The following is a 27955-nucleotide window of genomic DNA, read 5'->3' on the forward strand; positions in this document are numbered from 1 at the left end:
AGGCAGGTATCGCAGGAGCAGCGCCCGGAGCGCCCTTCGTCGTCTAAACTGGTCGTACTTGAACCTAAGGTGGATTTATTGATTTTATTATTTCTTAACAGCACGGTGTGCTACTTTTCGGGCAGAAAATGGCGAAGATTTCAGTGGCTTAAGCGGCTCCGGCCGGGCAGCGGCCGCGCAGCCCCTTCCGCTGCCGAGTCGCGGCAGTCCCGCCTCCTCAGGGCGGCCCCGGCCCGGCCCGGCCCGGCCCCTCATGTCGGCGCAGGCGGGGAAGCGCCGCGGCACCGGCGCTGCTGCTTCCCACCCCTTTCCTGCCTCTTCCCCTGCCGCTGCCGGCTGCGCTCAGGCCTGGATCGCCACGCCAAGGCCGCCGCGGGGTGAGGAGAGCGGGAGGCGGCGGGGTCGGGGCCGCGGAGGCGGGCGGGGTACGGCGAGCCCGGGGTGGCGGGGCGGGCGGGCGGGCGGCGGTGCCCAGAGCCGCGGGAGCGCCCCGGGAGCGGCGAGTGGAGGCTACTGCCGCCGCCAGGCTCTGCTGCGGTCGGGGTGGTTCTGAGGCAGCCCGTGGGCTCTTTCGGGGCTTCCCGCTGCAGATCCGAGGTTTCGGTGTTCTCGCATTAGTCCGGCTGGGCAGGAACTGGGTTTGAGCTTCCTCTCTCTCTCCCGCCGACTGAACAGGGAGCCAGCATCGGCTGGGATCAGCTGCTGGAAGCTCCGGGTAGGTGGGATGAGTCCAGGCCTCCGTGCCATCCCGGCGTGCTGAACAGCGAGTACTTAACACTGCTTCAGCCTGCGCTGACTCGGAGGTGAGAACACTGAAACCAGCACACCGCTACAGCTCCTGTGCCTTTGCTGCTCTTCAGAGCATCTCAGCCCGTCCTGGTAACATTAGCTTCTCGGTTTGTCCCTGGGTTATGTCATGCAAGCAGCTGAGGCTTTAAAAAATGAAGAACATTACTTAAACGGTTAAATACAAGGCTGACATTAAAACTGATAGTGTTGACTTTTAAAAGGAAACAGACAAGTGTGTAAATGTTGAGCCTCTGGTAAGAAGGACATAATGTTAGAATGACTTTTTGACATGCATTTCTTTGAGACAGATTCAATACCGGTGGAACAAAAGGGAGAAATAACTTGAATGCAGAAATACATTAACCAAGTTTGTGCTATGGTTGCTTGATCATAGTGTCATTAAATCCTCCTTGTGGAAGGATTTATTTTGCTCTACCTGATGGGTGCACTGGCAGCATCTCAGTGCTGTAACTATGACTGCAGGAGGAGAATGGGGAAATGAAAAGTATGTTGGAAGAGCCACTGTCAAATGAGTCTGTGTGAAACAGGTGGCTGAGTTTCTCTTGCCAGTTGATCACACGTCCTAGTTGTTTACAAAAGACTATTTGGGAGTGCACAGAGATTGAGATGGCTGTCACCAACCACAGCAGTGGAAGCTGAGCATTTTTATCCAGAGGTGGATCACCTTCCCCATCTCAGTACCGCAGTCCTTTTATGTTGTGTAGTCCCAGAGTGCCAGTGCTGTTGGTGGAGGGTGATTGTGGAGGAGCAGAAGAGCTCTGGTCTGAGATGGCTTGCTTTGAAGGGGACCTCCAGTCTTGTGTCTCAGGCAGTGGCTGAAGTGAAGGCCCTTATTTAAGCAGGGACTGAAGCCTTTGACTGGAAGATGTGGTGTGTTGCACTCTGGCTTGAGATCTGGGCTCCAGTAAAATGGTCATTGCTTGTCTTCAGCCCATGTGGTGTCAAGGGCATAGGAGCTGCTGTGAAGTGGCTGGTGGTGTGCACTGTGGTGGAGCTGCCTCATGCTGACTGCCTTGAGTGCTCACTGAAGTGCAGGAGTTAATATCCACATGGTGGAAGAGCTTTGTGGATGAGATTTGTGGCCTGTGTCCAATGTAACTCTGTCCCTTGCTGTGCTATTTCAGTGCTTTCTGAAAACCAAAAGGATGAATTTTGGGTCAGAATGTTGCAGTCTCCACATTGTGTCAGACTGCAGGTGCCATACTTCAGAAATGTTAAAATGTTTGCCAAAGTCACCTGAACAGTGAATAGGAATTATATTTTGGGCAGGTTTGGAAGCTGTTTTAGGGTATATCGGTGCTCTTCAAAAAAAAATGTCCTTAGTATGTCTGGGCCCTTACTTTTCAGTCTCAGGAGAGAGGGTTGTCAGCTATTGTGTAGTTTCCAAGGTAGTTTGTAGAAAGCTGAAATAAGATATGTGGCCCAGAACATCAGTTACTATCGCTACTGCAAAAGTACACACAGGGTCTATTTTGGTCGTCCTGTGTTTGGTGGCAGTCACCTGCCAGGTTCAGGAAGCATCAGTTCCCAGTGTGCATAAGTAAGAAACAAGGTGCCCAGGGTCAGCTTGTTCCTAATCCTGGTGCTTAGTTTTCACCAACTTAACAATGAAATTAACATCCTTGTTAATGGCCAAAGGCCTTAATAGCAAAGATTACGTTTTTTTCTTACAGTCCTACCAAACTGTCTGACTGCAATGTCTTAATGGAATGTTGCAGTAATTCAGATCTTTGGGTGTTGGTTTCTTCAGTTAGCTGAAACACTTGTTTCTTAAGGGTTTTCAATTAACATAGAAATAATGCAGCATAAATGTCTATTTCTAGCCATTCAGTGATCTTCTTTTCAAAAAAACCCACTGATCAGATGGATGCAAGTTGATCAGCTTGGAGCTCTTAATGTAAAAAGAGTTGCTCTTTCAGTAAATCTAACTGTGGCAAATATAATGAGTAAGACTTGTGTTTCCTCAGTGGGAAATTAATGTCTGTTTGTATTTTGAAAGTATTTATTGAAGATTTTTGGGTTTTTGTCTTCTCGCTGGCATGTGTTTTCCTTCTCCATGTCCTGTGATGTTCCACAGGCTTCTTAATGTTCAAAGTGATTCCTATGTAGCATCACTTTTTTATTTTTCAGTTCCTTTAATGAAGAACTGAGTGGGGCAGGGAGGGGGTGCCAGCTGTGAAATTGCATCTAACATAACCAGCTCATTTCTTTTTCTAACCCTTCTAGTGTAAACAAATCACATTGAATCATGGCAGCAGACTCTATGGAAATTGATGATGCTTTGTATAGGTAAGATTGTCTGATTTTTAAGCATTGATCCTGACTTTTCAGGAGCACTTACATTTACATGAAGTAATGTTACAATTTCATTCATCCCTCAGCCTTTGCTGTGCTTCTTGGTCCTCATAATCAATATCTCTGTTACCCTCCAGACCTCAGGGTGTTGGATTTGAGGTTTTTTTGTAGATTTAAAAAAAACCTATTTCTTTTGGTTTAGTTTTGTTTTAATTTGTTAGCTGGGAATGTCTTAAGATCACTTGGCTTGGTAATTGTTCAAAAAGTCTCTCCTGGGACAAATGGTATCCCTGTAAAAGCATGGTGGGATTAAAAGCTTCTTTGTAAATCAAAAAGTAAAAAATAATTTTAAAAATGCTTGTATGCAGAACAAATAAGGCTTCTTTTTAATTCAGTGCAGTACTTCTGGTGTTGTGTCACTTTACTTTTTGGCAGTAGCCTCATCAAAATTGTTCTTTTCCTTGATGAAAAAGGTGATGTTTAGAATGGTATAAGTTTAATTGTACAGATGGATGTTAGGACTCTCCCAGATTTTAGGATCTGACTACAAAAGCTGTGTCACCCTCTGTTTTGAAGATTTCTGATAACAAAGAAATTCTTTTGCATGCATGTGTCTTCAACAGTTAATTCCAAAAACTGTGTTTATCCTGAAAAAGTTTTGCAGTGGACTTTATTTATCATCTCTAAAGCCTGGCACTGACAAGCTCTGACTTAATGCATTTCACTGTATGCGTTGTGAATGCAAATCTTATGTTTGATTGATAAACATTTCAATTTTGAAAAATTTTTTTAATGACTGGGAATTCTTGACTTGTTTTAATATGCTCTTGACTTTTTATCTTGTTTTGATCTGAATTTGTCTTTGCTGTAGTCGCCAGAGGTATGTTCTTGGAGACACAGCAATGCAGAAGATGGCTCAGTCCCACGTGTTCCTGAGTGGTATAGGTGGCCTTGGGGTGGAGATTGGTAAGTTAAGTAACATTTATTTAAAAAGACACAAGTGTGTGTAAGCACACTGTTCCAGAATACTTGGAAACCTTAAATTTAAATATAATAAGCATGTCTGAACTGAGTGAATTTATGTACGCATTATGCATATTACTAACATTGCAGATGCAGGAAAGATCCTGGACTTAAGTTCTCATTTTACTAGAACAACATTTCAAATTTTACTTTAAAATGTGCATCCATGAGCCAGATTGCTTTACCCAAGTCTTGTGTCCTGGGTGAAGGTTTAGGGTAGGTAATCCAAGTTACTCTTGTAGGCATCAGTATCAATGAATGTATTACAGGACTAGCTATAGCCCACATTTTTCCCAGGTATGAAATGGGAGGTTGTGTGGGAGACCAGGACTATTTGGTGAAAATGCATAACTGTCCTGATACAAGAGACTCCTTAACCATTCCCCTTACTCCTCATGAGCAAGATTTGTTTTGGGTGGTTCGTGCCTGGGGTGTTACTCCTTCAGTTGCCTCTAGTGGTTCTCTGCACCAGATGGCAGAACAGGGTCATGGGGTTTTGCAGTTTGTTGTCATTTCTGTCTCTGTAATCACAATTGTGGGATGAACAGCTGACAAATGACAAATGTAGAGAGTCTTTTTAACCTTGCTTATGTTATTTTGCAGTAGAATGCTTGAGCCAAATGTAAAAGAGAAAAAACCCTTAAGCTATGAAGTCCTTAACACTGAAATACTGTTATTGTCCGCCTGAAAAACTATCCAATTACAGATTTGCAAGTAACCTGCAATAATCTCTCACTCTGGTTTTGCTTTGTTCTTGCTTTTTCAGCCAAAAACATCATTCTGGCTGGGGTAAAGGTATGTAAAACAGTTCTGTTGTTGGGTATTCTTGGGTAAGCATGAGAAAAAGGCAAAACACTACTAACCAATTAAAGTTTCTGAATCTGTTTTTCAGTAGAAGGGTTGTGAGAACCTAGGGGTGAAAACCTTCAATAATCTGGATGTTCTAGTGGTACTGTTAGAAGCTCACATTAATGTCCACTGTGCTCTGAAATAGCTCATAAAATATTTTAGCCAGCTGCTGATTAGATACTGAATCCTTTTTGTACAAAGTGGCTTCTCCTAAATGGAGTGGTCCAAACTCAAAACCCAGACTATTCAAAATATGTTATCTTATTTTGTCATCCATGAGAATCTTTTTGTGTAGACATTAGAATGGTTGAGTGTTTTAATCCAACAACTGCTTTTGTCCTGCTGGGATTAATTTTATTTTCAAGAAGCCTTTTAAAACTCTTCTTTCCAACAGGAAAAAATCAAGTGAGTCCATTAATTTTCAGATCACAATTGCTCCTGTATCACAGTCTGGCAAAACTCATCCTTGATATTTAAATGGTGTCTGTTATCACTGCAAACTGGGAGGAAAATGCTGAATGGAAGTGCATGTTGCAGATGTGTTTTGCTCTCTCAAACAGAAAGAGTTTTCTTGGGAAAGTGGTTGGAAGAGCTTGTTCTTATATGTGCTACAACTAAATCTTCTGCGGTGTTACTCCTCCAATATTTTATGGGGATTTAATCCATCCTTTTGGGTGCTGTGACCTTGTGTATTTCTTCCAGCAAATGCTTTTTGACAAACTTTCTTAGGCTCTTACAGTTCATGACACCAAGCACTGCACAAAATGGGATTTGGGGATCAACTTCTTCATCCATGAAGATGATGTTACCAGTCAAAGGAACAGGTTAGTGAAGTCTTTGGAGTGAGGGAGGACTGAGCCTGACGGTCTCATCAGCATCAAAAATAGCAGTTTGTTGTCCAAGAGCTGGTAGTACATATCAAACCCCTGTTAAACCCTTTCTCTGGAGTTGCTGGCTGTGAGTACAGTACCCAGGTAGATATTAGAGGAAGTCTAGACTTGGGACTGAGGTTCTGAGTAACAAGTGTCACTGCTTGTTATGCAGATTGATAGTGGGGGCCAGCATGCATTTCTTCCTTGGGCTTTCTCAGCCACCTGTGCAACTCTAGACAACAGCCATGACAGCAGAAAATCTGTGAGTCCTGTGATATTGGACGCAGCAGTTTTCCTCAGACCTGCTAGGAATTCAGGTATAAGTTAATCGGTTGTTGTTATTGCCAGGAGACATTGTGAGGGTCTCTTGTAGGGCATTGTTGTATGAAATTCTATGTTGAAAATACAGTTTTGTAGATATGTAAAACATTGAAAATTCTTTTCTTTCAGGGCTGAGGCCACACTTCCTCGTATTGCAGAACTCAATCCATATGTCCATGTAGCAGCATCAACTGTGCCACTAGATGAAACCACAGATCTGTCTTTCCTAAAGCACTACCAGGTATGTCACTCTTAAAGCAGTTGTTTTGTGTATTCTGTTCAGAGCACACAACTTGGATTTTTTATGTATGTAAATAGAATGAAGAACTTTGAAGTATATGTTAAGATGGTGTAAATGAAAGAGTAGGTCTTGTATTTAGACTGATGAAGTGCTGTGCTTTTTTTTTTCAAGTGGGTTTGTGTTCCCACCACTTTCTTAGTACACTTACTATGGAATTTGCGATGACAATAAATAGCTAAGTGGGGTCGCTGTACAAATTTTTTTCTTTGAAGGTGAAGCTATGGCCTTTCTTTGCAGCAGATGTTCTACATATATTCTGTGTGCTGTATTTCAGGCAGCAGAAGCTCAGGCTGTATATTTAGATGATTCATGTATGTATGTATGTATGTAATAATATGTAAGTGCCTCTGTGGTGGAGTGAGGGCACTTGCAGTTGTTCAGTCAGCTGTCTCCTGCCTGTGTGCATGGCTCAGTCTGAGTGGGGAACCTTTACGGTGTGGCTGACATACAAGCACACCAAGTTTGTGAATGTCCCAGCTACAGCAGGCCAGTGTAACTGAATGGGTTGCAGTGCACGTGCCTTCGAATGCAATACTGTCCTAGGCATTAAAGGAATGTGTGTAGAAATTCTGTGTCTGCAATTTGATGACCACAAATACTGGAAGCCTGTGCAGACTTCTTGGTGTGCACTGATGAGTGTTATTTATGTTTGTTTGCTAGCTTAAATCCTAAAATTCAAAATCTGCATTTTTGCTGAGATTATCCATAACTGTTTTGGTAAATATTCTAATTGGGTATTGAATTCCACAGCTGCAGTCAAAAAAAAAAAAAACCCATACAAACAAAAACCTGAGAATTTGCTGTTCCTGTTCTTACTCATTCATTTCCAGAACTTGTGGGGTGGTAACCAATCTGCTTTAATGAAAAAAATTCCTAAAGACTGCTTTCTCTTAAGAATAGGAGACAATTAAATAACTTAGTCTAAGGTACTAAGTTTTCCCATAGCGTGAAGATACTGGTTGCTTTCGGTGTCTTAGAAGTATTTCTGTTCTTGTTCACAGTGTGTCATATTGACTGAAGTAAGTCTGTTGCTGCAGAAGAAGATTAATGACTTCTGTCATGCTCAGCAGCCACCTATTAAGGTAATAGAAGAAATGCAACACATGAATAATCTGTACAGTGGGCATTCTAGACCTCCAGGGTTTTCTTTCTGAAAATGGAGAAAGCTGGTTATGAGGTATATAATTCAATGCAGATGGCATGTTGATGCAGCAGCAGGAGTTCTGGGAATACAGTGCTGCTACTGATATGATCTGCATACCAGCACAGGTAACCACAGCTTGGTCCTTAATTAAAAAGCAATCATGTTAAAGAAACAGTTTTCACTATTAACTCAAAATTGTTCTGAAAGAATGTGCTGAGACTGAAGGATGTGCTGAGGCTGAATGTAAGAGAAGCAGAAATGGCAGCATTTCACTGTGTAGTGATGTTGTGAATGGGCTCAAAATGCTCTTGCAGGTTCAAGGTCTGTCGTCGGTGCTGGGCTGTGTAGTGTGGCCTGAGTACACAACAGTTTCCACTGTAGAATCAAACCTGCTGGCCTTCAACAGCTCCAGTGTGAGGCATCATATCTTTGGCTTGAGCTGTTCTAGGGATACTCATGACGTTTACTTTCTCTTGTAGTTCATCAGTGCAGATGTGTATGGAGTATGTTCACGTTTGTTTTGTGACTTTGGTGATGAATTTGAAGTGCTGGATACAACAGGAGAGGAACCAAAGGAGATCTTCATTTCAAATATAACACAAGTAAGGGATAAAAGTCAGTGTTGCTTTAACTGTGTTTTAAAGGACTCATTGTTGGCTCTTGGAAAGGAGAGTGGCAGAGTGCTTCACTTGAGCAGCCTGCTAAGCAATTTAAAATTGGTGCTATAGGAGAACAAAAGTTACTTTGGTTACTTTGTTCTTATCCTTGCCTCCTGGTTGTTACTTACTATGTAACAAACAATAATGTTTTTTTTGATTGGAGAGAGAGCAGGAGAAAGAAATGAGGGGATGTAGAAAGAAAAGGATGTAATTTTGGTGTGGGAATAGGGTAAGTCTTGCAAGGAAGCGTGAAAATAGGCATGAAAAGAGCCCTTTTTATAAGAAACTGCAGCACTTACAGGCAGACTACTGGAATAATCAAGGGAATTGGGACCATTTTTTGAAAAGACATTTAAAGGTTTATTTTAACCTACCAAAGCAGAGGCAATGAGAAGGGGATACTATTGCTAGTACTTCCAGTGCAGAATGTAAGGACGTCCATTTAATCTTGTATTATTGTTTTATAAAGGAAAATTACTTTAGGTCCTTTTTTCAGTTCTGGAAGTCCAGACAGTAAGCTCACTCATCCAGCAGCAAGTCTTTTGTCCTATCTCCAGTCTAGATATAAAATAACCAGTCTAGGAGGGGCTGTACAGCAGGTTGGGTTTGATCTGGATTAAAGCTTATGATATGATGATTTGGGTAGCCTGTTCCTTGGTGCCTTTAAAAGGGAATGGATGATTTGATTGTTCTAATTAATTACATAGGAGTACATAGCTGAGTTTCATGGCTTGTGCTGATTACCTGCCAAGTCAAGGGATGAATATATATTTGTATATATGCCTTGTGTTTAATAATCTAATACTTGACTTTAGTTGTATCTTCTTCCACTCTGAAGTGTAAAATTAATGAGAATTAGAACTCAATGCCATCAAGTGCCTGTTCCTGTCCCATAGACAGGGTCAAGGTGGCACTGGTTTTCCTAAATCAGAGCAGAATTTACTCCAGTCAACTCCTTTGCCATTGTTCATTGTCCACAGAGAATGTGGTCCACTGTAATTAAGTTCTATGCTGCTTAGCTGGAATCTTTCTTGTACTGGAGACTCAAGAAGGGATGAGAGGAGACTTTATAGGCCAGACTTGCTTGCAAATCCACCAGGTTACAGCCTGAGGTGCAGCACAAGGTCTTGATGAGCTGTGTTCAGACTGCAGTGAGGTCTCTGTGTGCATGGCAGGTTGGCATCACATCCCCTAACAGGATGAGATGTTGTCTGAGATTCCTGCAACTGTAAGCTTGTCTGTGACCTGCTGAAGCTGTGTCTCTCCTGCTGTGTCTCTCCATGCTGTCCAGCTTTTTAAGCTTCCAAACTTTCAAGAATGAGTTTGGATGTCCTTTCTAAGGCTATCAGTCAGAAAGGAAGCATGGAGTAATAAGGACCATTTACAAGACTTTATTTTTTTAATGCCTCTGAAAATTTCTTTGAACATAGGGACTATTTTTAGTTTGGAAAAAGGGGATAAATCTGCTACTGTTTTAGAACATAACAATGGATCTGACTGCTGAGAACTAGCAAATGCAGTTTGCTAACATACTGAGAGGTGAAAACAGTGAAAATGAGAACGTTTGTGTTGTAAAAACACTGTTAAATTGAAAATCATAGGACTGAAAAAGTTGCCATAGGTAACTCTCTTGCTGTGACAGAAATGAGGTGTTAAAAGTCTTAGAGACTGCAGTTTCAGTAGACAAAAAGCTATATGCCTGCAATACAATGTGTCCCCTATGCACGAGAGACTTTCCTCCTTGCTGACTGCCATTTTTTATTTCAGTCAAATCCTGGTATTGTCACTTGCCTTGAAAATCATCCACACAGGCTTGAAACAGGACAGTTCTTAACCTTTCGGGAAGTTAATGGAATGGCGAGCTTGAATGGATCCACACACCAAATAACAGGTAAACTGCTGCTGACTCATTTGCAAGGTACTTATCTTCTGGCCTGATTTAGCCACTGCAGTGTTAGTTACCATAGTCAGAGGAGTGCTGGGTTGTGCAGACCTCCAGTGAGCTTGCACAAAAAAGTTGCTTTTTGGTACAAAGTTCTTCCTGGTGTTGTTTTGATGGCATTTAGTAAAGTCTACCTGAACTCATCTTGCTGCTTAAGGAGCTGATGGAATTGCTCAGCTCAAACTGTGGAATCTAGTTAGCAGCCTCTGAGCTGACCATTATTCATCTGCTGCTGAAACTGATTTGGTATTTGGAGGGTCCCATAATGCCTGTGCTTCTGTCATGATTTTGTGCCACTTGGTGTGTCACTGTTTGCCTTGTAGCTTCTTTGGGTGACAGTTTAAGTGTACAGGGATGCATTGACAATATTCTAAGAATGCTTTTGAAATTATTTTCATGATTTACATCTCCCCTGCTTTGTTCTACTTTATTCATGTCTCAAGGCATTCTTCTTTGTTCCTGTGGATGCTGGGGAATTTTTCAGTTCCCAGATCTGAATGTCTGTTTGTTTGGAGCAGAAGAGAGAGCAAGTGGGTGGGGGTTGGTTGTTTGTTTTTAACTGTTTTGTGGTTTGAGACAAAAAACAGTACCCTTGAAACATGTGGTTGAAACTGTTTGCTCTGGGACCTTGCATTTTGCTAGAACTGATGCTGCAGTCAGTTCATTCGTCCTATTCATTGCTTAGCTTTTGGTTTTAGTTTTCCATGAATTAACAATTTTTCTGTCTTTTTGTCTTGCCTGAATGATGCTTCCTGTGTATGAGGGGGAAGATGTGACAAAATGCTCCAGCTGCCTTTTTTGATTACCTGTAGTTCTCATCACAGGGCTAAAGTCCTACTCAGAGCAGTTAATATTGGACAGTGCTGTGCATGTTCTAAAGAAAATGATTTCATTTTTGTTAAAGAGCTGTGGTCATCAGAATTCTTGTTAAATCTGCTGCCACTTAAAAAAGCTCATTTCATAACAGATCATGTGAAACTAATGCTTTGTCCCTCTGCCAGTTTCTGGGTTAATCCTGTTAGAAGGATCAACTGTGCTTATGCTTTTAAAATAAGGTTGCCTGCTGCAAATTGCAGCACTAAAAGAAAGGACAGGCAACCCCCTCCATTCATTGTATACAGAGCTGTAGCATCCAATGACGCTTAGAATTATCTGTCACTGTTTATTGTCTTCTCTTTTCAGTGGTGTCACCTTACTCCTTCAGCATTGGTGATACATCAGAGATGGAGCCCTACCTGCATGGAGGCATAGCTGTGCAAGTGAAGACCCCCAAGATGTGTTACTTTGTACGTGGGTGCTTGACAGAGCTGGATTCTCAGGCATTAATGCTCTGAGCATTGGAAGCAGAGTTCAGCACATACATGTTTCCTAGAATTATAGAATGTCCTTTGTTTGGAAGGGACCCACAAGGATCATGGATTCCAGCTCCTGGCTCTGCACAGGCCAGCCCCCAAAATCACACCTGTTTAAAGATGAGTCTTACCACTAGGATGTGAAACATCTCTCCGACCATTTTTGATAGAACTTGCAGTAGATGATTGTTTTTAGCATCTAGTATGGTATGAATAATGAGAGCAATGGCAGTGCTAGTCAGAAAGGATATGTATTTCTTAATCTCTGTAGGAAGAGTATTGTTTCGTCAGGTAGCAGTGGCTGTTGTGTTCTTAAGTAGTTGTTGTCATGAATTCTGTTTTTCTAGGAACGGCTGGAGAAGCAGATAACAAATCCATTATGCCTTGTTCCGGATTTTAGCAAGCCTGAGGTAATTAGCATGTGGGGATTTGGGCATAAGTGCTCGAATAGTAAAAATACATGAAATGCAATCTGTAACTTTATGTTTAACATAATATAATTTCCACTTTTTGCCCTTAATGCTGGGCTTTGTTATTGATGTTTGGCAAAATGCAATGCATTATAATGCCTAGTTAAAAGAAGATTACTGCACTTTGCAATTTCAGCTCTAAATTCTTTTGGGGACTCTTCAGTAGGACTTAGTTGAAGTGGGTGCTGAATGTGTGTAAAGGGTGTTGCATTACTGAGCAACACTTTTTAAAAAACATTATTAAAATGTGCTTCAAATTCACTTTTTAAGGCCATTTTAAAGCTTTTTTTGAGTGTTGTACTTAAAAGACAAGAAATGAAATGGTAACAGAAGAGTTCAGATAGTTGTTTTTGTTTACTTCATTTCTTTCTAGTTTGTAACTGATCAACAGCTGATTTTGTCTTAACAGGCACCTTTGCAGATCCATGTTGCCATGCTTGCCTTGAACCACTTCCAGGAGAACTTTGGTCGTGGACCCAACATTGGGTAAAGCAGCAGTTCTGTGTTTGCCAAGCCTTGAACCAGACAGATCTCTCCTTTTTGTGTAGTTCCTGGGTGCCTGTGCAGCATGGCACCTTCCCTGTCTGGTACCTGATAGACCATGTAGAAAGGGAAGGATGAAAAATGTTACCTGATGTGTGTCTCGGTGTGTAACAAGGCTTTATACTATAACAATATAGCAATGACACCTTCTGGGTCCAGGTAGACAGGAGATACTTCTGGAGGGAGCCCTTCTGTGTTCTAGTTTTTTTCACATTGTGGGGCTGATATGGAAAAGTTGTTTCAGTGATCCTGAGTTATCTTGTAGTTCATGGATTTAAAAAAAAAAATCTGAATTATTTGGGTTTAATTTTCAGTGTTTTTCATTCAACTGTGTAGTTCTTGATGTGTGTAATTTTGAGTTAAATGTGACAAAATTACTTAAAAAGTATAAATCTTAAGACTGTGCTTGCACGTGGGCTTTTCCACTGAGACTCCTGTTCTTGAGCTAACCCAAATATTTAGAAGTACATCTTGAATGCTCACTGTTAAGGATTATGTGAAATTCCAAACTTCCTACTGTATCCACTGCTTTTTTCTTCCATTGATTGTGTTTCTAGAAGAACTCTGGAATGTTAAAGTCATCATTATTGTTTCTACCCTGGTGTCTAGATGCCTTCAAGATGCTGAGGAAATGCTGAAAATAGCCATTTCTATAAGTGAAACACTGGAAAACAAAGTGAGTAAGGAACTGTTATCATTATGACTTACTTTTTAATATGCTTATTTACTAGCCTAAAAGTCATGCTTTAATTTTTGGTCCCTGTTCTGGCCTTTCAGTCCATATTTAGATAGATCAGCTGGCTGTCTGAAGGCCTTTTAAGGAACAGAATGGGATTTTAGCATGGATTCAACTGAATGTTGACCTGACATGAAAGCTGGTCCTGTGGTGATGTGAATTCAGGTTTTTAGACAAATGCATGTGACAAATACAGGGTATATGGTGGATCTATCTTGGCTGGAAACATTTTGCTAGTCAGAGTGAAATAATCTGTCTTTTACTGAAAAAGAATGGTCTGTGAAACTGTCAAACACTAACTTGTTCACTGAGGGGGTAAACCTGTTCCTGTGTCTTACTTTTCAGCCTCAGGTGAATGGAGATGTGGTGAAATGGCTATCTAGAACTGCTCAGGGATTTCTACCTCCTTTGGCTGCAGCAGTGGGTGGTGTTGCTAGCCAGGAAGTCCTGAAAGCAGTAACAGGAAAATTTTCTCCATTGCAGCAGTGGGTAAGGCTGTCTTGGTTTTCAGATGGTTATTTTGACATCCTATGAATGGATGGTTGTGTGTAAATGCTGTATGATCAGAATAATCTGAACAACTTCTGTGACATGGAACTAAAAGAAAAAAAAAAAAGTTTGAGACTATATTTAGAAAAAGTAGTGGTTTTATGCATATAATAAAATTATAGCCAGTTTGAGCTAAAATTTTTGTATTTGGGGTTCAGATAGCACACTGTTTTTCCACACTAGCAAAAAGAGCCTTGGCTTATCACTGCATGGATCAAAGGTGTGATATAGTGCAAATACCAACTTAAGCTACTGTACGTAAGATCAGGGCTTTCAGACTCTCAGAATAAGTGTCAGAGTACAGTTGGATTAAAAAAAGTCACAATCTTCAGAGTTACATGTGGAGGGGTATGGACTTGTAACATGCCTGTCAGAAGTCAAAAACTTGCAGCTCACCTGTTTGAGTGAATATTTATTCCCCTTTGTGTCTAAGTGATTTTTCCTGTCCACTAAAATTGTGAAGTGAACTGTAGGGTACCAGATGCTGTGTAGTCTTTCAGTGACAGTAAAAACTTAGTGCTCCTACGTTTCCAGACTCTGTTGTTCATAAAAAGTAGTTAGTTTTTAAATTAAAATAACCTGAATGTTTTTCACAGGTTTTTAATGGATTTTTTTCCTTTTTTTTTACATTTTTTTACAGCTATATATAGATGTTTTAGACATTGTGACACCTCTAGAGAAAGTGGACTCTGAGGAGTTTCTCCCACGGTAAATATAATTGCAAGCTGCTGTCTTATGTACTGTTCACATCCGAGTCTCAAGCAGGCACAGATGTCTTTTAAAGTTAATTCAGTGTTGTTTGCTGGAGGGACAGGTTGGGGGTTAAGAATTTGTGTCCTATTTCAGCATGAGCAGGAATTATAGACTCAGTCTGACTTTCTTAGTTCGTGTCCAAGTGTAGTTTGGCATCAATGGTACTACCATGATAAATAGCAGCTTGAAGTCTCCTGTTTTGTCTCCTGTGCCTGCTTAGGGGAGATAGATATGATGCCTTGAGGGCTTGTATTGGAGATGCTCTGTGCCAGAAGCTCCATGATTTGAATGTTTTCTTGGTGAGTATGACTGACACTGTTACACTGTTTGCAAATGATTTGTTGGTACAGCTAATGCCCACTGTCCTCAAAATACATGAGGGCAGCTCTGTGATGTGCCACTGCAGAATAAGTGGTCCAGAATTGGAATGGGACTTGTCCTTCTGGTTTCCACTTATATTTCTCATTCTACAAATTTAATGTTCTTTAGGTTGGCTGTGGAGCCATAGGCTGTGAAATGCTAAAAAACTTTGCACTTCTTGGTGTTGGTACTGGGCAAGACAAAGGATTGGTAAGTCACCTGTTAATCTTGCTTCTCATTAGAAGTAGGTGACAGGGAAGAATTAAATAATTAGACTACTAAAACTGTTAAAAGCCTAAATCTTATTTCAGGTTGATCTCTGTGCAGAGGGTACGGTGACCTTGGCTTAGAAGTGTGTGCAATTAGAAGGAGAAAACACTTGAACAGTCTTGCTGTATTTTGATTTTAAAACAAAGTTTAGTCAGTCAGTGTAGGCAGAGCTTTGGCCACAGTGGATGCCAATAGCAGTGATTTGTTTTGACAAGTGTTTATAGAAGTTTCATCAAGATTCTTGCTCAGGGTTACACTTAAATTGTAACTTCAGCTGTTGTTTTTGCCCCTTCTGACTTAGGTTACAATTACAGATCCAGATTTGATAGAGAAATCCAACCTGAACAGGCAGTTTCTTTTTCGACCTCACCACATACAGGTAGGTTTTCTTATTCAGTAAATTTTTTGGACTATTGTGTTATGTCCTGTGTCCCTACAGAGGGCTGAACTTTTGAGCGTCTGTACTCCTGTCCAGAAAAGACAGGGGTTTTTTTAAACAGTGTCTAGAACTCCAATGGCAGCCAATTCATCACTAGTATCAGTTAAGTAAAATTGACTTGTCTGGTCTTTATTTTGTACTGGTGTTGTTGACTAACGAAATCTCTCAAATTTGACAGTTGGATTAGTACTGACTTGCCTAAGAGCCTGAAATGCGTTACTATGTCAGAAATGCTCTACTATCCCATTGGTATTTGGGGAAAATAAAACAACAAAAAATAGACAGTGCTGGCAGAAGTGTTCTTGATAGAGCTCAGTAGTGCTGCTGCTGATGGAACTTGACCGAAGTTGGTGTCTTCTGACTTAATTCAGTTTTCACTAAGCTGGTAAATAGTTTTGAAAAAACCCAACATGTACATTCAGTAAATGCTTAACACAGAAGCTGTTAATTCCTTAGAAGCAGAGAGAACATCCCCGTACCTGCAAACACAGCACAAAATAAAAAAGGTGGCTTAGATCATGACAGCAACGTGGAAAAAGGCTTCCCCTGCCCAAAACCCAACAGTTGAATTTTCTGCCTCCTGTTTATGTGTAGCAAATCTGGGAACAGATTGCACTTTGGATGGATAGAAAAATGGAAGGTGAACCCTGAAAGCTTTTAGAAGCAACAGGCTTGAGTGCTGATCTCTAGATAATTGTGGTATGACTAGAAGTGTTTGGTAGGTCAAGAACTCTATTTCAGTTTAGCTTCTGAAATTGTTTTTGTGTGGAATGCCTTGCAGTAATGTGATTATTCCGAGGTGCTTGATGTCTGTGCTGCATAGACACAGTCAGAGTTACTGATGGGTTTATCCTCAGACATTCATGAGCTCCTCCCTTCTTTTGAAGAAATTCTTATGAGTGGCAGCACATGGCATCAGTTTGTTGCTTGATAAACCATTTAAGTGCTTCCACCATGTTGTCTCTGAAACACTAAATAAAACGAAAAATAAAACTAGATCAATAAGGTATTTATCACTGAGGAAAGTATATGAATAAAAAAATGATGTTTATTGTATATTTTGCATACTAACATTTTTATCAGTGAATTTTGTCTGATCAGTAAATGAAGTTGCTATTTCTGTGTCCCTGATGTTCTTTATCTGCATATTGCTGATATCTGTATTTATGCTTTCAGAAACCTAAGAGCTACACTGCAGCAGAAGCAACTCTGAACATCAATCCTTACATAAAGATTGATTCAGATATTAATAAAGTTTGTCCAGCCACTGAGAACACTTACAGTGATGAATTCTACACCAAGCAAGACGTGATTGTGACTGCTTTGGACAATGTTGAAGCCAGGAGATACATTGATAGGTAGGGGGTGGAAGGGAAGCAAGGGCAGCTGTTAACTTCTGATGAGGGTGAGGATACTCTATCAGTTTTAAGATTATTAAAGCATAATAATATGCATTTAAATGTAAAAGTAGAGATATTGACATTTACAAATAATTTCTAATGCTCATAATCCACACATGCTGAGGTGTATGGTATCCTGATCTAACCTGAATAGTTACCTGAATAGTTCTTATTTAATCTCTTTTTTCCCTGAGTTTGTTGTAAGCTTTCCACACTTCTGAAAGTGCCTAGAGACAAGTCTAGTTGCACTCCAGTAATGTTTGCAAGGTGAGAATGTAGAGATTGTTCTGTACTCTGATGGTCTCTGTCTTTCCATGTCAGTCGTTGTGTAGCAAACCTGCGTCCTCTTATAGACTCGGGAACTATGGGAACAAAAGGACACACAGAAGTTATTGTGCCCCATCTGACAGAGTCCTACAATAGTCATGTAAGTCTTTCAAGACCATTGCTCACCTTCTGTAGCTTGTCCCATGATGCCCTCTGATTCTTTGATCATTTTTATGTGTCTTTCTAAAATAAGTGGCCTATTTGAGCTGCTGAAGGGCAGTACTGTTAGGAAATAACCGCTTCCTTTGTTTCTGAATTAAAACTCACAGGAAATAAAATTTGAGCAGTTCTTTGCAAGCATACATAATAGTTCTGTTTGAATAGGAAGGGGGAAAATTAACCTTCAGGCTGTATTGCTGATAAACACTACCTGCAGTATTCCCTCTATTTTAAGTTCTTGTGGAGAAATTCATTGGTTGAGAACACCATGAAATAGGGCCATGTGGATACAGAGACAGGATTTTGAGCATCCTAGTTGTCTTGTTAGGGTCCATAAAGAAGTCTTTCTGGCCTTGAGTGGCGGGGCATGTTTCATGTTGAAAGTGTACATGAATGCCAGGTCCACATCTTGGAAAACCCGGCTGGCAATTTCATCTGTTTTTTGTGTTTCAAAGTTCAGTTTTGCTTTCCAGTGTTGAGTTTAGACTATTCCTCATAAAGAAGAACTGACAGTACTAGTGTTCATAAAACAGATTTCTAAGCATAAAAAGCCACTTTGTATTTTATAACAGCAGAGTTTTTAACTTATGTAGTGTACACATTCTTTGTGCAATTATTAACAATTAACCTGGATAAGCCTGCATTGACATGCAAGCCTCTTTAATTACAGCGGGATCCACCAGAGGAAGAAATACCTTTTTGCACCTTGAAGTCTTTCCCAGCTGCTATTGAGCATACGATACAGTGGGCAAGAGATAAGGTAATGAATTAGCCTTTTTTTCATTCAGGACAACTCCATTTGTTTTTGGGAGGGTAGGCATCTGATTTCTTGCACAATGCCATATTTGTTCTTTTTATTTTACAGTTTGAAAGTTCATTTTCTCACAAGCCTTCATTGTTTAACAAGTTCTGGCAAACCTATCCATCGGCAGAAGAAGTTTTACAGGTAAGGGAATGTTGCCAGGGTAAAATAGAGGGTTTAAACTACTGCTTTATGGATTTTGTTTCTATTTAAGGCCAGTGAGATTAGGGTTAGTTTCTGACTTTTTTCAGAAAACCTGAAGATTTACATGGCCAAGTTATTAGTTGATCATATGAACAGTAGTTCTGGTGTGTGTCATAATTAAAAGCATCTCCAGCTCATGAGGTCTGTGCATGATTTAGAAATACCAGAAAGACTGAGACACTGCTAGTGTGTGATTAGTGTGTGTCACACTGATGTGTAACTAGCTGGGAAAAATGAAAGTAAGACTGACTTTGAAGTGAGTTCAAATAGTAATAAATTGGGTCGGAATTGTTTACTGTCTTTTTCTTTTGAGTCTGTAATGGCCTGTGGTCCAAAGGATGGGGAAGTAAATGGGGAAAAACTCCAGTGGAGAGGAGCACATAAAGGATAATATTTCTTGAAGTGAACCTCTGTTTCCTCATGCCTGTGGATTACTACAAACATATTTATTGTTTGACTGGATTAGAAGGAATCTTGTCTGTTTTAACATTTTCATGTTTCTTTATCTAGAGAATAAAATCAGGAGAGAGCTTGGAAGGCTGTTTTCATGTTATTAAAACTCTCAGTAGAAGACCCCGAAGTTGGACTCAGTGTGTAGAACTAGCAAGAGTAAAATTTGAAAAGTATTTTAGCCATAAGGTAGGTAAGACCTATAAGTGAGGTAGTATGATGAGGATGATGAAGATTTTAGAAAACCTGGTGGCTCTAATAATGAAGTGTCCAGGTCTTTGCATTCACTTCCATCTCTTGATAAATAATGAACTATATTTGAAACCTAAAAATGCTGCATCCCTTTTGTACTGTAGGACTTCTAGGTCTGGTTTATTAACTCACTCTTAGTACTCTGTTCAGTAGTCTCCATGCAGTTTTCTTGGCATTTTTTCATAGTTTTCCAAAGTATCAGAATTATCCAATGTCTTTTATTAGGCAGTAGGTTTTTGTTTCCCACACTAAACTCCCGTTCCTGAACTCACCTTTGTAACCCTGATTTTCTCAAAGACTTTTCAGAAATAAGAGCCAGTTGTTCTGACAGTCTGGTCCACAGTGTTGCTTAAAGTATGTGTGTAATTTTGTAGGAAAGATGGGATTGGGATATTGTGGGTTAATAAACATTCCTGTGCATACAGAATCCCTGGTGGTAGTTGAGAAAATATTGCATTCCAAGTTGTGAATCTGTATGCAAGAATTCTAAAGTGACAGTAAAGTGGGGGAGAATGCTTTGCTCCTTGGATTAAATGCCTTCCTTGAGCTTTGTACAGATGAGGTGACATTGTCATCTCTCTGTTCTGTGAATGAAATGGGCAAGCACTCTGTCTAGTAGTCCTTGTCTTTAAGCTGTCCATCTTGACAAAGGTGTTTGATTTTCCTAACTCTTTAAATTACTTCAGCTAGTCAGGCTTGATTTAGTATGGTCATGTCAATTTATGTGACAAATTACTAAAGCCTCTCTGGCTTTTCCTCTAGGCTCTTCAGCTCCTTCATTCATTTCCCCTTGATACACGATTAAAAGATGGAAGTAAGTACAAATGCCCCTTTATGCCTGTTGAAAATTCATGACATGTCATATTGTTGCTGCTCCTGGTTCCTTAGGATTTCATCTTAAGTCTGTTTTTCTACCAGGTTTGTTTTGGCAATCACCAAAGAGGCCTCCTTTCCCAGTGAAGTTTGAATTTAATGATCCTTTGTAAGTATGGTGCTGTCCCAGATGAACTGTATAGCATCCTATAAAGCCCATCTTACAGCAGGAAGTGCAAGGCAGTGGCTTTATAGCCCTGGAAGTTGGACTGGAATCAATAGCTGTTAGTGCATTGTCTTATCCTGTGGCAGATTTGGAGAGCTGCCAAATACTTTCACTGCAGATAATTTAACTTTCACTGATGTGGGATTGGAGGGTGCTATTCTGACAACATCTAATGTGAAATGGCCTAGAACAACCCATTCATGTCTTATATGGCTGCAGAATTACTGAGTTGTTGCTGTCACACCTCCCTGCCCCCACTGTCCACATCATAAAATGCACAATGTGCCAAAAGACCTAGTGAAGAGACTACTTTTCTTGTTCATTACAATTTGGGTCTGATCTAGATGGCTTGGGCGTTACAGATAATTTTAAAAATGGATGTGATTGATGGATTGAAAAGCTTTTATGTGCTGTATATGTACAGTTGCTTTGAGAAACTGGATCACCGTTTTTAGTTTGAGTGAAAACTGACATGGCGGTAAATATCAAAGTAATTCTGAGATGAAGCTTTTTATCATATTGATGTCATATGAGCATTTGTAATTGTTTGCTTGACTGCAAAGGATAAAGAGACATGGTTTTCATTAAATAACTCTCCACTCATCAAAATTAGCTTAGTTTTGGGGACAACTTTTGAGTCACTCAAAGTGTGCTGTTTTGTACTGTGTACACTGAAGGATGGAAATTCTGTTTCTCAGTATGTTTGCTCAAGATCTTGAACATGAATGCAAACTTTTGGGCAACTGAAGTAGAAGAAACAATCAACCAAAAATAATTCTTTTTTCTTTAGGCACTATGGTTTCATCGTGAGCACAGCAAAGCTCTTTGCAACAGTGTACTGTGTTCCTTTCACAGAAAAGGTAATCCAGACTCTAACAGTGTTCCCTTAACTTAACTTGGTGTTCAGTTTGGGCCTATGTCCAGCTGCCAGCTCTTTTCAAGGGCTGATTAAAGTGATTCTTATAGTAATCTATACTTCAGTACTGTCTGTTTGGCAGCTGCTTATACTTTCTTTATTTCAGTCCCTAACCTGGAGAAGAAATGAGTACTGTATTGGATATTTTCAGTAAGCACTGAACTTAGTAATTATTATTTAGATGCAATATAACTACTGAACTGAATGAAAATCTCTTTAGGGCTTTTTTAAAAATTTAGTGTCTTAGGTATGCTATGGAGGTTTTATTTTTTACTGCTTACAGTCTCTGCATTGCTTATCCCTTTTTTTTCTTGTTTGTTTTTTAATTGGACCTTCCTGTAAGTCAGGTTTGCACTTCAGTTCAGTTTTCAAGTGCTAGGCACTTCACACTGCTCTGGTTTGCTGTGGCAAATGAATTGTCACTTGGTGTTTTAATGATGATGTTTAGCTAAAACATCACTGAATATCTGTGAGACTTCTTGGATCTAGTATTCTTTGAAATCCTATTGGATTTACAGTCTTTTTGTGGAGGCCTTTTTGAGTTGAGATGAATTTAAATTGTTTTTCTTCAAAACCATAACAGGACTTGTCAGAGGAAACCATTTTGGGGATTATTTCATCTGTGAAGGTACCAGAGTTTAGACCTTCAAACAAAGTAAGTGTAATATTTAATTTAAAGAAAAAAAAAATCCACAAGCAGTGTCCCACATCTCCTACTACTGCATTGATGCTAATGAGAAATAAACACAAATTATAATATGTTTTGGGGAAATAAGTGTGTTAAGGTTAGAGGAAACCCCTGAGAAACACCTAGTTCAATCCTCTTGCTTAAACAGGGGCAGCTAGAGCAAGTCATCAAGGACTGTGTCCCACTGGGTTATGAATATCTCTGAGAATAGAGACTCCACAGCCTCTCTCTGTGGCAGTGTTCAACCATCCTCACAATTTTTGTGGGATGCTTTTGTTTGCTTCTTTCTTTTTTTGAATAAAAACATTCTTTGAATGTTTTCTTTGTATGTTTGTATGTTTCTTAGGGAATTTTATGTGCTTCAGTTTGTGTCCTTGTACTGTCACTGGGCACGCTGTGCTGTCCGTACTTCCCCCCATGAGATACTTGTACACACTGATAAGATCCCACTGACCCTTGTCTTCTCCACTCTGAACCATCACAGCTCTCTCAGCTTCTCCTCAAATGAGAGATGCTCCTGTCCTTTAATGTTTTAGAATCTCTTGGCTGGACTTGATCCAGTAAATCCATTTCTTGAGCTGGGGGGGAAAGCCTGCAAGGAAGACAGGAAATTTAGTTCACTTGACAGCTGCACTCTATGAAGTTCATGTATTTTATTACTCAAGCACTGTGCACACTTGCAGGTTGTACAGACTGATGAAACTGCAAGAAAACCAGATCATATACCTGTCAGCAGTGAGGATGAAAGAAATGCTATTTTCCAGCTGGAGAAGTCTATACTATCCAATGAAGCTCTGGAAAGTGAGTAGTGCAAACCAGTGTCATAGTTTAGTAATATCCTGCATTTGCATTTGCTACGAGTGACATTCAGGTCTTTGGATGAAGCAGTTCTGGAATTCTGCAAGAAGTAGAGCTGATACCTAAAGCTTTCTGAAGTGCCATGCAGATGCCTGTCATGTTGCTTGACATTACCCTATGGTTCTGTATTTCTGAGATTCCTGGAAGTTTCAGGGCTTTCTGTTACACTTGCTTGTAATTACCACACTGATGACAGGGAGCAGGCGGCTGTGGGGAACTGAACTCTTAAGGAGGGGGAAAGGATGCTGGCTGGATCCCAGATGGACTGCAATTGATTTGGGCGTGAGTGTCATTACTTACAGCTCTCAATCTGAAATGATCCTAAATTGTAAAGACTGTTAAGAGTCTTCCTCAGTATCTTCTGGATTTAAAATGAGGATGCTTGCATCCCATTTTGTGCCTGGCCACATGAAGAGGCTGCTAGGCAACAACTACATGCAAGCTTTTTTAGCCCATGAATCCAGAAGAAAGATTAGCTTATCCCTAACTCAAAACAACCCAAAACACTGATTCCAATGCTACTGAGTCCATATTTTGAAATTTTTGCAGGTAAACTAAGCTTTAAAAGGGAGCTCTCTCAGGATGGACCTTTAGTGACGTGGGGTGTATGAGAAACATCCATAGGGATGGATGTTCAAAATCTATTCTGGTGGTGCAAGGAAAGTAAAATTATAAAGCTCTGTTGATGTTTATTGCATTATTCACTTTTAGCAAGTGGTATTGAGAGGGGCATTTCCTAGCATAGCAAAACAAGTAAGGCACCAAGCTCCAGGATGTGAAATGTTTAATTTGTTAAGGTTCTAGTTCCTTTAAATTATGTTTAGGGCATCCTCAGTTTTCTAATAACAATTTGTTGCTCTTTTATATTTTCTCTTTTATGAGCAGCTGACTTGCAAATGAAGCCCATCTCCTTTGAGAAAGATGATGATAGTAATGGGCACATAGATTTTGTAACAGCAGCATCAAACCTGCGAGCCAAGATGTACAACATCGAACCGGCAGATCGGTTCAAAACAAAGCGCATTGCTGGAAAGATTATTCCTGCCATTGCAACAGCTACTGCTGCAGTATCAGGACTGGTGAGATTGATTTTTAAAATGCATATTTCTTTCTCTTACTGTTTCTTGCCTTAAACTGCTGTTGTCTGGGTATTGATTACTGCTACCCTGACAGAGGCTCATTTAAAGAAATGGATTTATTTCTTATGTACCAATAACAAACGTCATGCTTGAGTCTAGATGGGGTTGTTGAGGAATGCCTATAGTGCAGGTAGCTCAGCTCAGTGGAGCTGCATGCCAGCAGTGCCAGCTGAGCTCTGTGTGGGAGCCTCAGGCAAGAGGTCATGAACTGATGCTGATGACCCTTTGCACAACAAAGGGCACGGGGACCTGGGGGCTAGCCAGGTGACCAGACACTCAGGAACACAGCAGGAGGTGAGGACTCAGCTGGAAGACCCTGGCCTGTTGAGCACAGAGACTGTAAGGATACAAAAGCCCAGGTAGTCCTTTGTTCAGGGCCCCTTCTCCAAGGCACCATCTTGAGTTGTTATTCTGTTGCTACATCATGATAAAATTACTCAAAGAACCCAGAAGTCTGAGACTCTGCTAAGGAAAACCCAGGGTCCAGCCAGCAAGGAGACCTTGTCTAGCTGTGAGAGTGGGCTGAGTAGTTTTTGAGTAGTTAGGGGTAGTAATTGAGAAACTGCCCACTGTGAAGGAGATTCAGTCCCAGCAGTGAAAGTCTTTGGTGCTGTGAGTGTGGCTGCTGGAGTGGCTCCTGAATGGTGAAAAAGGGAAGTTTCCTTAACATGTTCCTTCGGTGGTTTTATATTTGATATGCAGCACAGAAAGATGGGTTGGAATTCCACATTTTGGGTTGTTTTTGGCCATTAGTACTAACTCCCATTAGAATGCCGCTGCCAAGGGTGGGAAGGATCTGTTCTGTAGTAGTTCATGCTCATGCATCTCAACAGAACATCATGCTTTGTGGAGACTGCATGAACCAAACAGTTTTGGAAGAGTACTAAATTAAGAACAGTTTTGAATATTTTAAGTATTTCCCTTGGCTGCAACAGAATTTATGTGGCATAGTGGGTTGCATTTCCATGTTATTTACTCTGCTGATTGGACAAAGGCTGATCTCATTAACAACTTCTTTGGTAGTTGCTGGCCTCTTAACTACACTAGAGTTGATACCACTAAAACCTAAGTAAATTCTAATTTACTGCAGGTTGCACTGGAACTCATCAAAGTTGTGGGTGGCTACCCAGCTGATGCATATAAGAACTGTTTTCTGAACCTAGCCATTCCCATAATGGTCTTTACAGAAACTGCTGAAGTAAGAAGAACAGAAATCAGGTAGGAAGGACAATGGCAGAAGGGCAAGGACAGTCTTTGGAAACCTACTAATTGATGCTTAGAACTTGCTGAACCATTGCAACACGTGTGAAGTTTGACTAGTTAGTAATTCCAGATATCCACATTAAGGTCTTATGTGCTCACATAGCAGAGCTGTGATGGAACCACAGCTTGTGGCCATACTCCAGTTAAGCATTCTAGATATTCATAGGTATTTTTTTGTTGTTTAAACTTGGAAGATGATGAATTGCTTCATGCTTGCTATCAAACTGCTATTCACTGACTGTGTACTGCTGGAGGTGTAAGTGATCCTTGTAACACTGCCAAGGGTGTCCCATAATGCGTTGCCCATGAATTTCCTGTTTGGAAAATGCAGTCCATATTCATCTGTCCTAATTTTAAAAAATAGTGTGTTTAAAGGCTTAGTTTGGTTTTCAGTGGAAGCTGTTAATTGTGAGACTTTAAAAATCCAGAGAAGGTAGATGCGTGGCATTGTTCTTAGGAAACATCCCGGACACGCTTTTGCATCTTGTTCAATACAAGAGCTATTTTTTTGTAGGTCTGAAAACTCAGTAACTTCATTGTCAGATACCACACTTACTTACCGTGTCTTGTGCTTAGCAAGGTCAGAGGGCTGGAGAAATGGCAGCAGAGAGGGAAGAGGTTTTTGCTCAAGATTAAACAGCACATCAACAAGAAGACATGGCAGTTCTCCAGTACACTTTTAAAGGGAATGACTGAGTTCACATTCTGACATAACAACCTTTCACTTTTTAAAACAGAAATGGGATATCATTTACCATCTGGGACAGGTGGACAATTTATGGGAAAGAGGATTTTACTCTGTTGGACTTCATAAATGCTGTCAGAGTAAGTTATCTACTGTTCTGGGTTAATACAAGACGGGAGGAAGCGGGTTTCTTTTTTTGGGTTGTTGAATTGTGTTTTGTTTTCTTTTTTATTTCCATCAAGTTACTGTTCAAACCAGCATAATTTTAGTAATAATTAATGTCAATGGGAATGTCTCTAAGTAAAGGCATCCAAGCCTGTTTTCAAATTCCTTGTTAATTCAGTTGGCTCAAATGTATCTTAATAAAACTTTCTATCAGCATCCATGCATTACCAGGTTTTCTGGTTTGGATCCTATGGATTTGAATAATTAGCTGTAGTATTTGCAGCAGTAGTATCTGCTGGTTTGGGCAGCTGTTCTAGTCTTTTAACAAGTTTTAATTTGTGAATTCCAGGAGAAATACGGAATTGAACCAACTATGGTTGTACAAGGAGTCAAGATGCTTTATGTTCCTGTGATGCCAGGCCATATTAAAAGATTAAAGTTGACGTAAGTGGATGGATTTAGGGATGCAAGTGCACATACAAATTATGTTCATTGCTTGTATCAAAGGATGTGTGTCTGACAGCAGTATTTTCTCTCAGAGTGGTTTCTAGCCATTAATACTTTGGGAAGCAAAAAGATAATTTCTTACTTTTTGTAAAAAAAAAAAAAAAAAAAGAGAGTGAATTATCTTCTGTGATGAGAAAAGGAGACTTGTAAAATGCTGCTTTAACTGTTGAATACCAGAATGAGAAAGCTAAAGAAGCCTGACAGTAATTTCTTGAGGGGAAAGAATGTACCATGGTTCAAGCAGAACAAGACTACTAGAACCTTTTGAAACTGGCTTAAAACTAATGCTGATATTTAGCAACTAAGCTCTGAAGGAATAATGTATTGCTTGCAGTTTAAGATTCCTGTAAGTCTGTACAATTATAGTAATTGCTTGAGATTCTCCATCACTTCAGCCCTTTTAAGAATGATGACATTGAAAAAGGCTTTGCTATGCTGCCTACAGAGAGGAAATTGAGGTATTTCACCCTGGCATGATGTGAAGGCAGGGCATTGGGTTTTGACTGAAGGGCTTTGCAAAATAACAGCCAGGTTTAGTTCTGCCTTACAACTGTGGATTGAATTATTTTAGTTCAAAATCTATTCCTTACAGCTCCTGTGAAGTGTGTGGTAGTCAGTGCTCACAGGCTTTGCTGAAACAAGTGGATGCACTGATCAGTACTGTTTTGAAGGCCTGACAGTAGGTATCAGGCAGAGAGGTATGAGCAAGTTACTTCAAACTCCTGGGGAGAGAAGAGCTGCCAAGCTTTAGAGTGCCTGGCATACTAAGATGAGAATTTACAGCCTGTCTCCAAAAACATTGCTTACATGCTTTCTCTTACAGCTGTATAAATAATTTTGAATGGGTGGGGTATGTAAGGAAGTCAAAGTCATGGTATGAAGCTGCCTTGTGAATATCAGGATTTTTTACTACTCTGAGACTTTAACGGGCTGTGTCTGTCAGGAAAACAGAATACTATTTGCTGAAGCTCAGGTGGAGGTTCAGCTTTTGTGTGCAATTTAGAGGTGGTGTATTCTCTATTTTAATTTAGTCTGTAGTATCCTGGGCCAGTACATGTTGCTGGCAGTGAAATTCCTCGTGGTATGGTCCTGAATTCCCACTGGTGCATTTATGAACTGCATTTCTTTATAGGATGCAAAAGCTTGTGAAACCATCAGCTGATAAGAAGTATGTGGATTTGACAGTATCATTTGCTCCAGAGACTGATGGAGAGGAAGACTTGCCTGGGCCACCAGTGAGATACTACTTCGTTCAGGAAGACAATTGATGGTAGAGACACAAAAGTCACTCATGGACCATTTGTTCAGAAAGGAGTGTGCTAATTTTCAGCTATTAAAGATGGTACTATATATTTCTTTTTGGTGAAGCCTTAATTAAATGGTGAAAATCAGTGGCTTTGCACTGAAGACAAA

General features: G+C 40.3%; 1 protein-coding gene across 1 annotated transcript; it reads left to right on the top strand.

Annotated features, from left to right (window-relative positions):
- The first annotated feature begins 240 nt into the window (after window positions 1-240).
- Window positions 241-27955, top strand: UBA6 (ubiquitin like modifier activating enzyme 6). Its single transcript, XM_059844324.1, has 34 exons — window positions 241-377; window positions 676-803; window positions 3037-3099; window positions 3977-4071; window positions 4895-4923; window positions 5707-5801; window positions 6300-6411; window positions 7473-7553; window positions 8095-8217; window positions 10042-10165; window positions 11399-11502; window positions 11916-11978; window positions 12448-12524; window positions 13191-13257; window positions 13663-13806; window positions 14507-14574; window positions 14840-14918; window positions 15109-15189; window positions 15551-15628; window positions 16865-17046; window positions 17410-17515; window positions 18245-18334; window positions 18440-18520; window positions 19091-19219; window positions 20045-20096; window positions 20201-20264; window positions 21112-21181; window positions 21821-21892; window positions 22609-22726; window positions 23669-23862; window positions 25013-25140; window positions 25923-26010; window positions 26385-26479; window positions 27675-27955. Exons 3-34 carry the CDS (start codon window positions 3059-3061, stop codon window positions 27808-27810), a joined length of 3066 nt encoding a protein of 1021 aa, XP_059700307.1. The 5' UTR covers window positions 241-377; window positions 676-803; window positions 3037-3058; the 3' UTR covers window positions 27811-27955.

This window comes from Haemorhous mexicanus, chromosome 4, assembly GCF_027477595.1.
Source record: "Haemorhous mexicanus isolate bHaeMex1 chromosome 4, bHaeMex1.pri, whole genome shotgun sequence".
Lineage (NCBI taxonomy): Eukaryota > Metazoa > Chordata > Aves > Passeriformes > Fringillidae > Haemorhous > Haemorhous mexicanus.

Excerpts from the sequence above, each read along its gene's own strand:
- UBA6 (XM_059844324.1), top strand. The coding sequence starts at position 3,059 with ATGGCAGCAGACTCTATGGAAATTGATGATGCTTTGTATAG. Across the intron at positions 13,258-13,662 it reads GTGAAACACTGGAAAACAAA|CCTCAGGTGAATGGAGATGT; the intron begins GTGAGTAAGGAA and ends CTTACTTTTCAG. Across the intron at positions 14,575-14,839 it reads TCTGAGGAGTTTCTCCCACG|GGGAGATAGATATGATGCCT; the intron begins GTAAATATAATT and ends GTGCCTGCTTAG.